At 35.9% G+C, this 17,058-nt stretch overlaps 1 protein-coding gene across 1 annotated transcript; it reads left to right on the forward strand.

Moving 5' to 3' along the window:
- The first annotated feature begins 13,376 nt into the window (after window positions 1–13,376).
- Window positions 13,377–16,657, forward strand: LOC149019112 (protein VERNALIZATION 3-like). The gene is made up of 4 exons (XM_089154479.1): window positions 13,377–13,580; window positions 13,803–13,864; window positions 14,001–14,041; window positions 16,413–16,657. Exons 1-4 carry the CDS (start codon window positions 13,377–13,379, stop codon window positions 16,655–16,657), a joined length of 552 nt encoding a protein of 183 aa, XP_089010605.1.
- Window positions 16,658–17,058: the final 401 nt, after the last annotated feature.

The raw sequence follows: 17,058 nt of genomic DNA on the forward strand, positions 1-17,058 counted from the left end.
CCAAATGGGAGGGCATGAAACGGCTTCTATAAGTCCTGGTACTTAGTGTACCCAAATGGGAGGGCATGAAACAAGATTGCAAAATGGAAAGATAGACTAGACTGATGATCGCCTCTTGTAGAAAACACCTAGCCTTGTATCGAAAGACTAAAAAGAGAATCTCTTATTGAGAGTCCCTATGTCACAACCCTAGTTTTCACAGGCTTGGTGGAGCCCATATTATGAAAATTCAACCAGGGCACGTGTCAGTTCTTCTCTTTATCAACCTGTTTATAACCACTAAAAACAATAGTTATCGGATTAACCTAATATCACAATAATTCCAACAAAATTTTAAGTCCACAACAATTGTTGCAAAATTATCACTTTAGTTTTCAATTAATTCTAATATAATAATGCTTCACATTTGTAATTCAAAATAAAAAGAACATGCCAAAACCCACCTAATATGTATATTGAAATATATAAAATTTTGTAATTGAAGGATTTGGATAATCATTTAATTCATTAAAAAATAAAAAATCTAATTTAGTTTGTATTGTTATGAAATTTGAAAAAAATTACTCGGAGTTTTCTTTTTAGTGGTTGGTAGTATTTCAATTGTCTCCACCAGATAAAATTTATTAAAAAAAAAAAGTCAAATTGTAAACCATTGTGGTAATTATAACAAAATACATAGAATGAACAAAGAAAGTGATAATAGCCACAAAAATTCCCAATTATCTATCAGATTTTGTATTATCATTTGTTATCCTCTATCATGCATAATGTATTAACAAACAAAGTAGTTCTGATTCATCAAAGCAAAATGGAGAGAGAGAGTTCAAAATATTATTTACCTTTTTGGTACATCCAACAACCTTCTAATTAATGGATATCTACAAGTATGACTTGGGATGCATTTATCTGGTTGAGATTTGGCCCAACCTAATTTTGAAAAGTTTTTGTATCTTTAGCAAGAGTAAGGATGTATCTCGAACTCTCTACTTGAACTATTAATCCAATATCTAACTAGGCAAAGTATTATGAGATTATTAGGTTTTTTTTTCTTCTACAAATCTATAAAACTAATTAATTATCAAGTCATATATTACTTGCCTCCGTCTATCTAATATTCTTTTCTACACCTTCATATATGGGCTACATGAGCATATGCATGTGTAAGTTTACTAGTCTTACAAATGCATTAAGTTTGGACACGGGACAGTAACATGCAAAAATAATCAAAACAAGAGCCAAATGTAGATGCTCAAGTTGCAGACCAAGAGAAGGAAGATAAATTGTTTGTGGCAACCTGCTTCTCAACCAACGAATCAAGCAAAAGCTGGTTGATAGACACTGGTTGTACAAACCATATAACCCGTTGTAATCACCAAAGCCAGAATTGGAAATGGTGATCACATTCCAGTGAAAGTAAAGGGAACCGTTCCCTTTACAACAAAATTAGGTTTAAAATTCATTTAGTTAGTTCTCTTTGTACCTGATATAAATCAGAATTTATTGAGTGTAGGGAAGCTCATTGAAAAAGGATTCAAGGTGATCTTTGAAGATAAAATCTGCTGCATTCAAGATGCAGAAGGAAGATAAACTTTCAGAGGTAAGATGAGTTGCAAAAGCTTCTCATTTGCACCAACCAAGGAGGAGCAAATTGCCTATCCCATGGAAGAAAACATGACTGAAGTTTGGCACAAACGATTAGCCCATTGTCATTTTCAAGAAAGTTGGACTTGAAGCAAATAGAGCCATGATACAGATTGCCATATCTTGCAAACAAGTTGCCACATTGTCATGCCTGCAAGTTGGCAAGTAATATAGAAACCCCTTTCCGAGATCAACCTGGAAGCCTCTCACAAACTGCAATTGAATCACTCTAATTGTTGGTCCTCGTAGAACTCCATCTCTTGCTAGTAGCAGATTTTATGTCATCTTCATAGATGACTTTAGCGGAATGTACATGTTGGATTTACTTCCTGAAGTATAAATCTAAGGTTGCAAGCACATTTTGGAGATTCAAGAAGATAGTAGAAAAGCAAATTGGCAACCAAATTCAGTGCATTAGATCTGACAATGGAAAGTACACTTCGAATCAGTTTAACTCATTTTGTGAAGAAACTGGGATTGAACGTTAGCTTATGGCTCCCTATACTCCACAACAAAATGGACTTAGTGAGCATAAGAATAGTTACATCATGGAGATGACTCGATGCGTGCTTAATGAGAAAGCTTTGCCAAAGAGTTTTTGGACCTAGGCAGCCAACACAACCATTTTTCTACGTTATAGGTTGCCAATGAAAAGCACTAAAGGATCAAACTCCATTCGAAATTTGGTCTGGCTATAAACCTTCATTCAAATAACTTCAAGTCTTGGTTTCTTGTGCTTCTCTCTTGTTCCACAAGTTAAGCATCATAAAGTTGACAAAAAAATAAGGGCTAAAGCTCTTCCTCTTAAGGCCTAGAAGGTGAAATTTGATTATCAATCGAGATGTTTCCTTCAAAGAAGAGGAGAGTGGGACTGGAATAATCAAGAGGCATTCATTAGCAAGCTGAAATCAAGTCTTCCCTTCCAAATATCAGAACAATGGCAAGAAGAGAGATGAACTACCAAGCCGTGGAACAAGGTTGCTATCTGATATTTATCAAGGGTGCAACTTTGTTATTTGTGAACTTGTTGGAATTGAGGAAGCTATCAAGGATCCGAAATGGAAGAAGGATATCAATGATCAAGAAAAACAAGACTTCGGAGCTCGTGACAAACCAAAAGATAGAAAAATCATTGGAGTAAAACGGATGTTCAGGACAAAGCTAAACGCATTATGCTTACCAACTAGCATTTAAAGGCTGAAGACAAGCTATGTTGCCATAGCACCAGAAGGACTATTCAGAAAAGGGAAAAACGTCGACAGGCATTGATAAATCGAGAGATCTCAATTGCACTGCCAATCAGTTGCAACAAAGAGCATTGAGCTTACGAATGTCACTAAAAGTTTACCAGAACCTCAGGTCCACCTAGCTGAAGCAGGTGAAGAGAGCCACTGCAGGTCAGAAAATTTGAAGATACAAAAAAGAAGCTTGGACTTTGCAGAAACTAATGCAAAGGAGAGTGTTCGAAAATTGCTTCATTTCTGCAAAATGTTCACAAAGGCCACTTATCCCCCAAGTTGCGACCAGTTTCTTCTCTTTGTTCTAGTCTTTTGGAAGTGCTTAGACACGTTTCATAGTGAGTCAATTGATTTGTTTTTTAAATGGCAGTTCCTCTATAAATATACTAATTGAATTAAAAAATTGTAGCTTCCTTTTGTTGCTACATATTTATCTGATATCTCTCTCTTTGAATTATCTGTTATATAATTGATCGATAACCAATCCTATTGTTTTTTGGTCATCTTCAGAGTTTTAGGTTTATTTTAACAGCTTCCCTCTTTATTTTCCTCTATTTTTCAGAAGGGTATTTATGTAATTCCATATTACTTGAAGGATAGAGATAGTTTTGGGTTTTAGAGGGAAAAAAATATGGTTTAGCAGCAATCAGTATTGGATAGGACTAACATGTTCAATGAGAGTCCAACTTTGAATGCGTCCAACTTTGAAAGCCTATAGTTATGAAACATTATAGGTAGGGGTGTAAATGAATAACCGAAATCTGCTCCCAAATTCGCATTCCATCTATTAGTAGTATTTGAATCCGTCCAATTGAATTATCCGATTAAGTTACTTATTTGAATTTATTTATCTTATTTTTTTTAATTTTTTTACTTGATATATGCAACTATTTTTCTAAATTTCCTACTAAGATAACTACCAAAGTTGCTAAATTCTTAAATTTCAAACCTAATCTTTACAAATAAAATGAAAAAGTTGTCAACAAGTAATAAAAAACTTGTATTCAATCTATGTTCATGCTTATTTATAAGAATCTACTAAAGAACATAACTATCTGATTATCATCTGAATCCGACCAAAAACCGATAGGATATTAACTGAATCCGACTGAATCCAACCGAAAACCGATAGTATATTATCTGAAACCGTCTGAATATAATAGGATGCGAATATGGTATTACCACTATTCGATCTGAATCCAATCAGTTTACACCCCTAATTATAGGAATGTCTATTTAAAGACCTCTATTTTGGAATGCTGGAGCAATTGCTTTAACCCTTAAGGCCCCAGAGAAAATCTAAAATACAAGTTTAGATCACTATAAGCTTTAAAGAGATGATGGGATAGACAGTTTATTGCTTCTACAAAAATGTAAACTCGAAGGACAACCTTCATGCATGCCTCTAGAAGGCTGAATAGAGTAGGGAGGAGTAACAAAGAGTTTGTAATTGTATTATACAAGAGATTATTGAATTTTAAGAAAGTCAGTTTTTCCCAAATGAAAAACTACTAAAATTCCATCATAGGATTTAAGGTTTTAACATGTCAAGTCTAACCATTTGATTTAAATTTTAATTATTAACAAAATAACTGATCACATTACTCTATTTTCTAGAATGGCTCTTGGGCCAGTGTTCATTTTCTTCCCATGAGAGGAAGAGAAAAAGCTACTCCAATCAAGACATCACAGTTTTAAACTATGATCCCATCTAGAAGAGAATAAGGGGAAGGAAAGAATTGAAAAGTGAATTTAGAATAAAAATAGAACCCTTTGTTTTACTTTAAACTTTAAATAAATATGGTAATCATACTTGAATTATTTATTTTTCTTCTAGAATCGAACTGATTTGGTCTTCAAACATAATAAAATTTTACGAATCTATCTGAAATGTTTTGTAGTTAGTTAAAGATTTATATTATTTAGTCACTACAAGATTCCCACTTTGGTTTAATTTGAATTCAATTCTCTTCCCTTTACTAGAAAAATACCTACTTTACAATTGTTATATAACATATTATGAGATTGAATTCTAAAAATCCACTTTTCAGAAAGGATACAGAAGGCGCAATGAACTAATCATATTTTTTTAGTGACTCCAAAATTCCCACTTTGGTTTGATCTGGATTCAATTCTCTTCCCTTTACTAGAAAAATAGAACTTTGCATTTGGTATATACCATATTATGAGATTAAATTCTAAATATTCACTTGTGAAAGGTAATAGTAGGTACCATGAACTAGATAGAAAAGGCACTCTGAAACATTTGTTTAGAATATCAAAGAGCTACTTGCAAGAATGTGTAACTTCTTTATTACACCAAATTTTGCCAGAGTGTAGGAATTTGATCAAACTGGTGGCTGGATTGTGCCAGAGTGTAGGGATTCGACCCCTGGCTCATGGGCAAGCTCGAGAAGATACTCTGATCATGTTGGAGAAACAACTGGTCCAGGGGGCTTGACTAGCCTGAAATGAAACTGATGAAGACCCCGACGCTCATCAGGAAGGGCGAGGGATTGGTGCGCAAGAACAAGGTGATCGGACCTCCCGGCCACCATCCCCTATAGACCATGCCTACAAACGAATGGAGCCACCTCTAGACTCAGGCACATTAGGAAGCTGAGAGGTTACCTCAGATTTCAAGGATACTCCCATATACTATATGTCTGATAGGGAAGATAAATTGGTCTAACAATGTATTTGCGGTGATCAGGATGCCTGCGGAGTTTTTGAATGTGCACGACAAGGACTATCCTATATGTCGCATCCACCTAGCCGGTATCGGACCCACCCAATTACCTTAGGGAGTGATCTACAGTCAAAAGTTCAAGTTTACCATACAATCACAAAATCATTCCACATAATAATATCATCACGAGCAAGAATAAATAATAAGAACAATATATGAAATAGAAAACTATCACAAAGGAATCTCCCAAAAAGTATCAAAACTAGGAATGTTTACATCATCTAAACGTCCTTAATCAATTGATAAATAATAAACTTGAATGTTTGAGTTTCTTCTCTAAAGATTTCCATCTTCCTAAGCGAAGGGCTAAGTGTTGTATGAACAGTCTAGACATGCACACACGTTACCATGCACATTGTGTCATCGACATAATCTGGTATCTCATAGGCATTGGTAGCCGCCGTCTAGTAAGCTTGAAGCTTTGAGGCATCGTAATCTACAATACAATCTAGAAACAAAGATCTCTACAAAGGATGAGTTCCACAGAACTCAATGAGATCATCAACAATATATGCTACATATTTAATCATGAAAGAATGAATGAAAATATAAAGCAATGCAATGCAATGATGCACTTATAACTCTAACCATGCCAGTTTCTAAGTAGGTAGACACGAATTAAGGGATGCCACCAGCCTCCTCTGGGAAAGTCTCACATAGACCCCAACAGCTCCGACCAAACTGGGCGTCACAACCGATGTATAGGGATATTAGTTCACTCAACAACCATGGCTGAGGATTAGGATCACACTCTCTCACCATGACCATCAGTATGAGAATCGGGCGTGTGTTAGGGAGATACTAAGCCCAATGCACAGTCATCTACTTAATCATTTCGTTCTAGGTTTAGATACCTTCCATGTGGCACCAACCAACTCAGTCCGATGTCATTGCCTAAACTAGAGAATGATGTATCCTATATAACACTAACCAACTTAGACTATGCACCCATAATCCTATTGGTCATCAATATATGATGGGCATTAACTTAGAAATCATGCTCTAAACACATGCACACATGGGGTTGAATCCCTCACCTGATAAGTGGAATATAATCCTTCCAAATAATACCAAAAAGAAGGTCTAACACATCTCTAAACACCCTAAATAAATCATGGTTTAAGATAGAAATACATTAGAGAAACACGGGTCAAGACATAGATCCAACACCCAGACAGCAAGGCCAAGCAACCCTCACTTGACCCCACCCTTTTTGGTTTCATCCTAGAAGGGGTGTGGTCGTCCCAACAAGAAGGGGGGGGTCTCTCGGGGCGATCCCCTATGGCGACCCTCCCCAGTGCACGAAAGGCAACTTGGTGAGGTCTCTATTGGCTTGGCTTTTGCTTTAGACAAAATCCAGGGTCCACAAGAGTTCCAAACATGGTTTAAAACAACAACCAACCCTAGATCTCAAGACTATTGACATATAAAAAAAAAAACACAACTTAGCGCCGTATGCCGGGAGGATCCCTATGAAATTGCACAAGTCATCAAATCAGGAACACATAGTTTGAAGGACCCAAGTTCAAAGGGAGAGGGAGCTCGATCACCCACAATCAGAAGAAATTCTATCAATAAGAGGTTGTCAAAATTCCTAAGGAAATAAAGATGAAGTTTGGTTCTAATTCAAAAATCCTTGTGCAAGTTTTCACAACACACTATGCTCCAGTTCAACCCACAATCCCATCATGGAGACTTTGCTTGGACAGACTTCACTTGGACCTTCAACTTAGTCCCCAACCTTTGCTTTGCATTTGGTATATTGATGCATATGGGGTGGGCCATGAGGTATCTTGGGGTTTCAGACTCAGAATGGGCTAAACTTCGTCACGTTGATCCGAAATGAGCTCATGAGGAAGGACTCAGTGCTTTGCGGTGATGAACATTGTTTTTTCGCATTTCGGGATCGTTTTGAGGGCGTTTTGGGCATTTTACTATTTTCAAATGGCATTTTCGTCAATTTGTATTTTTTTCGTTTTAGGGTTTCTTGGCACTGTAAAACCATGTTTTTTGCATCTTTTGGAGAGCATCTGAATATTGTTGTTACTGAAGAAATTTTTGAGAAACAGAGTTCTCCATTTTCTATCCAATCTTCTGTTTGGCCTTGTTCTTTGTCATTTTGGCATCATATATACCAAATTATGAGATTGGATTCTGAATATCCACTTGAGAAAGGTTACAGATACTATGGACTAGACAAAAAAGGCCATGTGAGCCATTTCTTCATAATATCAAAGGGATACTTGCAAGCTTGCCTTACTCTTGAAATGGGAATGAGAATAATTTGGTCACAGGCCCACAACATAATAGTTCTAATTCAGATTAATGGGAGGAAAAGCACAATTCAGCAATGGCCTCCTCTCTTACATTTGAAATCATCTGCTCTATATGCATTTGGGGATTAAGCATTAACAAAATTGCCACAGAATGCATTATTGTTGGAGTTGGATAATGATAATCTTCTCTGACAGTGGTAAAGCATACGAGCCTTGATGAATTAAGAAGTTCTAATTATTTTTTCTTTTTTTCCTTTCTTATTCTTGACTTATTTTTGCAAGTTATTTGTTAGTTCACATGGAAAGTGCTAAATTTCGAAGATGAGAAGATAATGAGTTATTCTCAGTTTTAGTTTGTTTTTAAACCCGTGATGAATTTTCCCAAAAACAAAAATAAAAACATATAGAGAATGAAAAAATTGACAAAAATATTGAACTTATAAGATTAACACTATACCCCAACGGAAAGGCAACAATCTAGGGGACACCTATAGGACCATGGTCATATCTAGGGCCCCCTATATCTTAACTATTGTTCAAAGCATTAAGGAAAATTCAAAAAGTTAAAAAATAGTAAAAATGATTAGGATAGAGCTAAATGCAAAACAATTCCCTGTAATATATGTGTTATCAGTATCTGAATTCTTGTATCTTACTCTTTGAAGATAAACCTACATCACATATTTTGGTAGGAAAAAGAAAGAATAAAAGGAACCAAAGAAAAAATTCCATGTCTTACAAACCTATACAAATTAGTGTTGCCTATCACATCAATTTTCACATCCCCACCCATTACATACAAACACACACATCAAATCCATTCTCTCATGTGCTTGATTTAATTACATATGCCCAACTTTTTCCTTTAAGAAAATTCCCAAGATCCCTCTCATCAAGATCTGAGAAGAGGCAGAGAGACCAGCCACTGAGAAGAAGGTTAAGGAAGTGAATTGAAAGAATAAAAAAAAGATGGAGAGAGAGAGAGAGAACCCGCAATTATGTAATTTTTTGAAGCTAAAGTTCATCCAGGCCAGCTTGCGCGCACCTTGTTTACATCCTTGGGGGGAAACGCTGTCTGCAAGGATTGAATTCATGACCTCTCCATTGAGAAGTATGAATTTTTACCACTCTACCAATCCTGCATTATTTTTATTATTCTTTGTTTCTCCTGTAATTTTTGTTATTTGATTTTATATTATGAATAAAATGTCTATAGTTACTAAAGTAACTACCTATCATTGGTTTGCATCTCTAACCTAAAAACCAAAAAAAAAAAAAAAAAAAAATTGGTTTGCATATAATTTTTTAGGGTTCAAATCAGGTGTATTTTTTTTTTGTACTGATGCTTTCATTTACCTATATCGTGTTGAAAAAAAAATATCATTATTAATAATTTACCTATTTTTATCAAATATGTAAGGGCTTCACAAAATATATGTGGGTCTATTTTTTAGTATAATAAAATAAATCATAGGTGGGACCCCCAACTGGTCTTATAAGGACCCATACAATATAAGTGACGAAAAACCATTGGTACTTCCCCAATCGCCTCCAATATTGGATCTTGGTTCGCCCCTATGTCACTATCTCAAACTCAAAATAGATAGATAATAATAATAATAATAATAATAATAAAAGAAAAAAGGATCAAGAGCAACATTTCACGGGGTTAAGAAACATCCGAAACCTCAATACAAGGAAAACAATCTGACCACTTCACTAAATTAAGGAGCAAGTGAGCAACCCTCCAATTGTTCACGTTTGTACCTTTTTTTTTTTTTTTTTTGGTAGAAAAGTTCACGTTTGTACTCAAATCTATGTTAGACTAGGGCCAATGAAAGTAACCCATTATCACTATTTTCCTCTTCTGCAACAAGGTGTCTAATCGAAAAGTTAGCGTGAGGAGCACTCTTAAGTTAGCTACCTTGCCAACCATTGATGTGATTGGACCACTTCAGGTTGTTTTGTATTTATATGTATATATATTTTTTTTATAATCTTATAGAAAGATGATACTAATGGCTGCTACGCCAAACAATGAAACTGTTTGCCTAGTGTTGTAATCAAAATCTGGATTACAAAAGGTGGAAGATATGAAAGAGATCTAACACAGATTCAGAGGGGGAATTCTTTGATGTCTAAATTAGATTTGCATAATTGAAGAGGTGAAGAATGAGTACAAAGACAAGCAAGATATTCAATTGTCGAGTGAATCATACCTCAAGAGTTGATTTTTCATATAATGTTTTGAATCCTCTTCAAACTCTAATGTTAGATTCTAAAGGTTACTTCGAGTGACAACCTGAATCTTTCACTGTTCAGTTTTCTACCATATGTCAACCGTTCATTGGAACAATATCTTATGATAGAATCTTATTGTTTTATTTATTAATTTATATATAGAGAGGGAAGAAGCCTCAACCTTAACTAGATTTGAACTCTAACCTCCCGAAGTGTTGGTGTGCACCAAGATTAGATGATGATGGTAAAAATGACAAGTAGTCCAACCAAACCCTAATCAATTTTCTTAAGCATTTGAAAAAAGATAGACAACCAATACAAGACATTCTTTTGGAACTAATAGAGCTAGCATCCACAACCAAGCTCGCGAGTCTGGAGCACCTCTTCATCAAGGAGCACTGTATGCTCCTCTTACGTTTTTCTCTCCATATATACTAGGGCTTATGTGAGACCCACTAGAGATCTTACCTCTGAATTATTATATCCTATTCAAACATGAGCCCTACACAATGTGTGGTGAAAGAAAAAAAAAGTTGAGAAATAGTGGTGATTAGACTTCAACCAACCCTGTTGAACCATAATAAAAAAAATTCAATTTTAAAATAGTTTTAATTTAAGTATCAATACCTATCTAGATATTGGTTTATGCCTTTAAGGGTTCTAAAGCCCTGAGTAGGAATCTAGAGTTATGAGACTACCATGCACTGTGATGGTATCCAAATTGGAGTTGAGACTTATACTCCCTTTTCATTTTGGGAAGTTTTTATGACCTGTCGATTCCATTTCTTGTTAGGTTCCTTTTCCAACTCTCACAACTCTCAGGTTTGTTCAGCTTTCCTAGCTTCACCCACCCACCAGCAAAGGTCAATCAGCCACTTGCCGTTTTGGGAAAGTTTGTTTTCCAGCCAATCTGTTCAACAGATGCGGAAAGTTGACAGAAGACAAAAGATGTCAAAGATTTAGATTCTCTGTTCTTCTCTTTCTCTCAAACACATTTCATCAATCCTTTGATATATTCATGTCATGGCCTTGTCTGCTTCGTCTTGTTCCTTCTAGTCTCTCTCTCTCTCTCTCTCTCTTTCTCTCTTACCATCATCACGATCCAAGCTATCATCCTTGCCACTTGGATATTCCCCAACCCTCTCTCCTTCAACCTGTCATGTTTTTAATGGTTACGATTGATCTTAGGACTGGAATGAGCTTTGGATCAACCTTGAAATTAGCATATTAATTTCAGGTTACCCACAAGAGACCAAAAGATTTAAGTTTGAAGCTCACTTGAGTGTGCAGTTGAGATACCAAACACAAAGCCTGCATCAGAAAAGGTGGTAGCTTGAGTGGGTGCAAAGAGCTCTTCCTCAGGTTTTCAGGTCATAACTACAAGAGACAGAAGGATAGAAATAAAGCTATAGTGTCCACTCTGACTTTCCTACGTCACTACAGAGGGAGAGATGGCGTGGGCAACTCAAACTTGACTAGGGTTTCTTTGGTTTGATTTCTACTTCAATTCTGAAGTTCTGGTACTTCAAAATAAAATTGATTTCTTACATTGAAGGACCAATTAATTCAAATATGAAAATTCATCAGGGTCTGCTTGGTATCATCTTTAGAATATGACATGAGTGACTCACTAAAATGATTTGATGCTAACCATTGACCCATCCAATGGGGGACAAAGAGCACAAAATCTCCAATATTATTCTGATATTGAAGAATGTCTGTCTCACTAGTGAGTAGTATTGAGTACCCCACATACATAACTTCAGGCCCTAACCACATTTTTATGGAAAAGGTTCATCACATCATCCTTTTAATCTTAAACATACGTGCCCTCTTCAGAATGGACCATTAATATATAGCATGCATTAGAACCCTCTTTCCCCTCTCAGGCTTGTGGAAAAGCTTCAGTTTGCCTTTTTTTTTTAGGTATCATAGAAATAAAAATATATTTCTAATAGAACATCTTTCATGAATTTTACCGAGATTACCAAGGGGTTATATGGTGATATTTCTATTATTATTTTCTTATTTTTAAATAAGAAATCTTTTTTTCTATTTCGATATAATTTCTTTATATATATAATATATATATATATATATATATATATATATATATGTATATATATATTTATATGTATATATATATTGGTAATATATGAAAATAAAATTGACAACATTCGCATCACCGGAAAGAGAAATTCAAGAAAGATAAGGCATACGCCCCGAAGACCCTTCCACTCTTTCTCAGATTGCTGAAATCGTGTATATATGGCTATACAAAGAAGAAATAAATAAATAAACCAATGAAGAAACTTTGAGTTTTAATGTTTCAAAATAAAAGATTAGATTTTGATATCAAAAAGATAAGAATGCCCCATCTACCTTTTCAAGGGAAGTTTTTTTTTTTTTTTTTTGAGAAATACTAAATGTTTCTCAAAGTGGGCTCAAAAGCATGCCAAAATCCCATTTGGTTTAAAAATGGAGGAAAAAAACACAACAACTAGACCGAACCACACGTAGATGTTTTGAGTTGTTTGTATTCCAAAAAAAAGAAGAGAAAAAAAAAAAAAAAAAGAAGAATGTTGCTATACAACTCCTAGGTTTCAAGAAACAGGAAAGTTGACAAAGGATATTGATATTGAATGGTTGAAATTGCCCTATCATTTTATCACGTAAACCAACTAGCTTAGTTACGTATATATTAAAAACAATAAAAGGTGCCATTAGAATTTCAGTGAAACCAAACGGGCCCTACAAGTTATTCCTTAACAGGTACTAGGTATTTTCTACATATCCCACGTATCCAACAGAGAAGATTTATTTGTTAGACTGAAATGCTTGAGTGTGTAACAGCCAGTTGGAATATGGAAGACCCACTTGTCTTTTACAATGGAAAAGAGAATAATATGGCCAGAGCAGATCAGTCCTAGGATTTGGAACTAAAGCAGATGAGTTCACCAGCAGACCTGGAAGCAAAACTGAAAAGGAATCTCTATCAACAATGTGTATAAATATAGCCTTCCTCTTTTGAATAGAACCATCTCTCATCTCCTTACACATTTGAAGGTCTCCAGTCTTCATGCAGTCTTCATTTCCTTTCTTTTAGTTCTTCTCTCCTTTCCCAAACCCTTTGAGGGTGCAGAGCTACTCTGGCATCAGCAACATTGCCATAGTTTTCTTTCATTTTAGGTTAGGTATTGCTATATTGGTTTAGTGATACTCTAACCCATAATGTCAAGGGAAAGAGAAAGAGATCCTTTAGTAGTTGGTCGTGTTATAGGTGATGTTATTGATCCTTTTAATAGAAGAATATCTTTAAGGGTCTCCTATGGTTCTAGGGAAGTTAGCAATGGCTGTGAATTTAAGCCTTCTGCTGTGGTTACTCAACCTAGGGTTGAGATTGGAGGAAATGATCTCAGGACCTTTTATACACTGGTAAACTAAAGCTTGCCTTCCTCCTTTCTTCTTTTGCTTTCAGTAATTTTAGTAGAAAGTGGGTGCATGCATGATACTCACTAATGCAACTTACCAACCACTTTGGCCTCTGGCATCTCTTTCAGGTTTATGGGTAGTTCAGCTATACATGATCAGCAGAACTGCCTTACAGTTGCTTCTTATCTTTTATTCTTTATTTCAAATTATTTGTTTCTCTTGCAGATCATGGTTGATCCTGATGCACCCAGCCCAAGTCGCCCAACCCTACGGGAATATTTGCACTGGTTCTCTCTCTCTCTCTCTCTCTCTCACACACACACACACACACACACTCTTACTTTGGATTCAAAGCTATTGGCTCAACAGACTTGTTTCATCAAAGAACTTGGTTTCTGATAAATCTCTTTTGATGGTTTTTAGGTTGGTGGTAGATATCCCTGCAACCACTGGGGCTTCTTTTGGTAAGTAGCACAAGTTCTTCTTCTTAAGGATTTAATCCTAGTTTAATGCTGTTTTTGAATCCCTACAACTTATGTTTTGGCAAGTAAAACAAGTTCCTTCCACTGGGGCTTCTTTTGGTAAGTAACACAAGTTATTTTTAAGGATTAAATACTATTTTAATGCTGTTAGTGTTCACTAATGTATGTTAATAAATAGAATTATAAGGAATTCAATTCCACCTGACCAACAACAGATTGATAAAGGCTTAAGATATATGCCTTATAATCTTAACATATGTACCTTAAATTGAATCAATTCATTTGCTCATTAATTTCATGCCATGTGATCGATACGATGCAATGCCGATATTCGAGTTTGTGCCCTAAACTGTAGGATCCTATCATTGAATATCACCAGATTCGCAAAAGATTAATGCATATCTAACACACGTATTCATTATTAACTGTGAAGTCTATGCGGTTTACCCAAAAAAAAATGGGTGAAGTCTATATATGTGGAATTGGAATATATTTCTTAATCACTTAAGCAAGGGATTATTGGCTAACAATCCCGGATTAGATGCCTTGATTCGCTGCATGTAGTCAGTCGAGCCTAATCCATTTCTTAATTAAACAGCCCATATGATCCCTGTTCATGTTGAAATATATATATATATATATTCTAGATAGTGCAGTTGCAGGACCACCTGAGCAATAACTCCTTCAGGTGGCTTCTAACATGTACCACTCAGCATTTTCTGGGGAGCAATCCTTTCGATTGCCCATACACCTTGAAAAAGACAAGTTGGTGAGACAAGAATAGGAACATGATGGATTTTGCAGAAGGAAGCTTAGAAGCTTTCTAACAAAGCTTGGCTTGAGTTCTATAGAATAGAAGATAAGGACTAGCTAGGGCTTGGTCAGCTAAGCCACTTGATCTAGGGTTTGTTGGTGGTCTTTGTCCTAGATTTGTCTCCCTCTCCCATTGGATAGAAAGAAGACAAACAGCCCAGTTGGGAGAAACTGTGAAGTACTTCCTTCCTCTGACCCCCTATTACTAGTCATCATCAGTCGAACAACCCAATCTCTCTCTCTGGATAAATAGACCTGGAGAGAGTGAGTTTCCAACTTTCAGTCCTTTTACTTGGCTTCTTGTCATTCGACATCTCAAGTTTCCGAATACTGAACAAAAACGTTTGCGCTTGCAGTCATCATTTTTGTCAGAGCTGTACTTCGAAGCTCTCTGTGAGATCCATTTGCTTTTTTCCAGGAGAAATGGAAATATGGATGTGCCCGGTACTTGGATATCTGGTTTCTAGACTACACATCACCCAAAATTGCACATCACCCAAACGTAACATCATGACATACATGACGCTGCCACTACTTGGGGTAGAACACCGTCGCTTTCTGATAGAAACCCTTCTGGTTTTTAAGTTTTGGGACTGAGTTTTCTTTAGGCCACCCAGTGGATTGGAAGGGTTTCAGATAAAGTGGCAAAGTGTGGATCACCATTGGGGAGTAGATACTAATGTTTTTTCATCACATAATAAAGCTGAGTCTATGGTTTAATACTTATAAAATAATTCAGATATGAAACTCAAGTGCGTTTTACATGAATCTCATCCCTATTATATAGTAGAAAAACATCAAAAGGAGCATGACATTTATAATTAGAAAAAAACCAAATGTGAGGATAAATAGAACCAATCTTTCCCTTTTCATGGAGTATAGTTTGAGTTTGGATTCTTTATCCCTCAGAATAGATGTATGCATTTCCCTCACACATTTCTACCATAAAATGGAGATGGAGTCCACTTTTGAGTGTTGAAAAGATGAATTACAGATGGAACTTTTAATAGATTTCACGTAGCCTCCTTCATGGTGGAGGATGTGAGAGTAACACAGACGACTACTTTGATAGGTAGAGGTTCCAAACTTGTAGAGGTTCTATGTTAAGATATTGGACCCACACCTCAGAGATGAAGGTGGGTCCATTATCCCATTAGAGGTTGAGATATGTTTACCCATCCAAAGTAGAGAATCTGGACCAAACTATATATTGCACTAGGATGACGATAGAATAGACCTCAGGTGGACAGACAAGGCCATGGACCATGATTATATATAATAACTCTTAGAATCCTTACTGGTGGTTCGCCTAACCCCCATACTCCTTTTTCTTATGTTTCTTGCATCATCAGATCAGGATCTTTTACTCTACTACATTTCTCTTACGTATGAGAAAGTATAAGACTCCTTAAAAGTATGATTTCAGGAAAGAAAAATACCTTTCTTGATGGGAACAATCCAGTTATAATGGAGCCATAGACACATATAGATGCTTTGGTCCGCTTCACTTAACTAAAAAAATTCTTATTGACTTTCTCAGGGCAAGAGATATTGTGCTACGAGAGACCACAACCAACAGTTGGAATCCATCGATATGTTCTCATGTTATTCCAGCAACTGGGTAGGCAGACAGTGTATGCACCAGCTTGGCGTCAGAACTTCAACACCAGAGAATATGCTGAGGTTTACAATCTTGGATTACCTGTTGCTGCCCTTTATTTTAACTGCCAAAGAGAGAATGGATCTGGTGGAAGAAGAATGGACATGAATGTTCTTCGATACTGAGAAACCTGAAAAGAATGCATGAGAGAGATGGAATACTTATCCTATTTAGCTAGATTCCTACTTTGAGACTTGATAAATCAAAACTAAGAGAAAGATGAATGCCCGGATTTTGTTGATGTATTTCATTTCGGATGGTATGTAAGGATACAGGCTTGCTTTCCTCTATATATATATAATATTTTTCAGAATTGGTAGTTTCATATTGTGGGTGGGAACTATTTATGTGTATACTACAGAAAAAGTCGGACCTATGACCTCTTCACTAAGAAATACTATCATTACTCATAGAACAACCTTTCTACAAAAACATATTAATCATTCTAATTAGAAGGTTAATGATATTATTCATCTTCACAACAAGAAATCCACTATAAATCTCAAAATGGTTAGTGGGTTTTAAT

Source organism: Hakea prostrata, chromosome 4 (genome assembly GCF_041222555.1).
Source record: "Hakea prostrata isolate BN-2017 chromosome 4, UWA_Hpros_2, whole genome shotgun sequence".
NCBI lineage: Eukaryota > Viridiplantae > Streptophyta > Magnoliopsida > Proteales > Proteaceae > Hakea > Hakea prostrata.

Bases quoted from the DNA above. Each gene is read 5' to 3' on its own strand.
- LOC149019112 (XM_089154479.1), top strand. From the start codon at position 13,377: ATGTCAAGGGAAAGAGAAAGAGATCCTTTAGTAGTTGGTCGTGTTATA. The intron at 13,581-13,802 runs GTAAACTAAAGC...TTTCTCTTGCAG, and splicing joins TCAGGACCTTTTATACACTG to ATCATGGTTGATCCTGATGC. The intron at 14,042-16,412 runs GTAAGTAGCACA...TGACTTTCTCAG, and splicing joins AACCACTGGGGCTTCTTTTG to GGCAAGAGATATTGTGCTAC.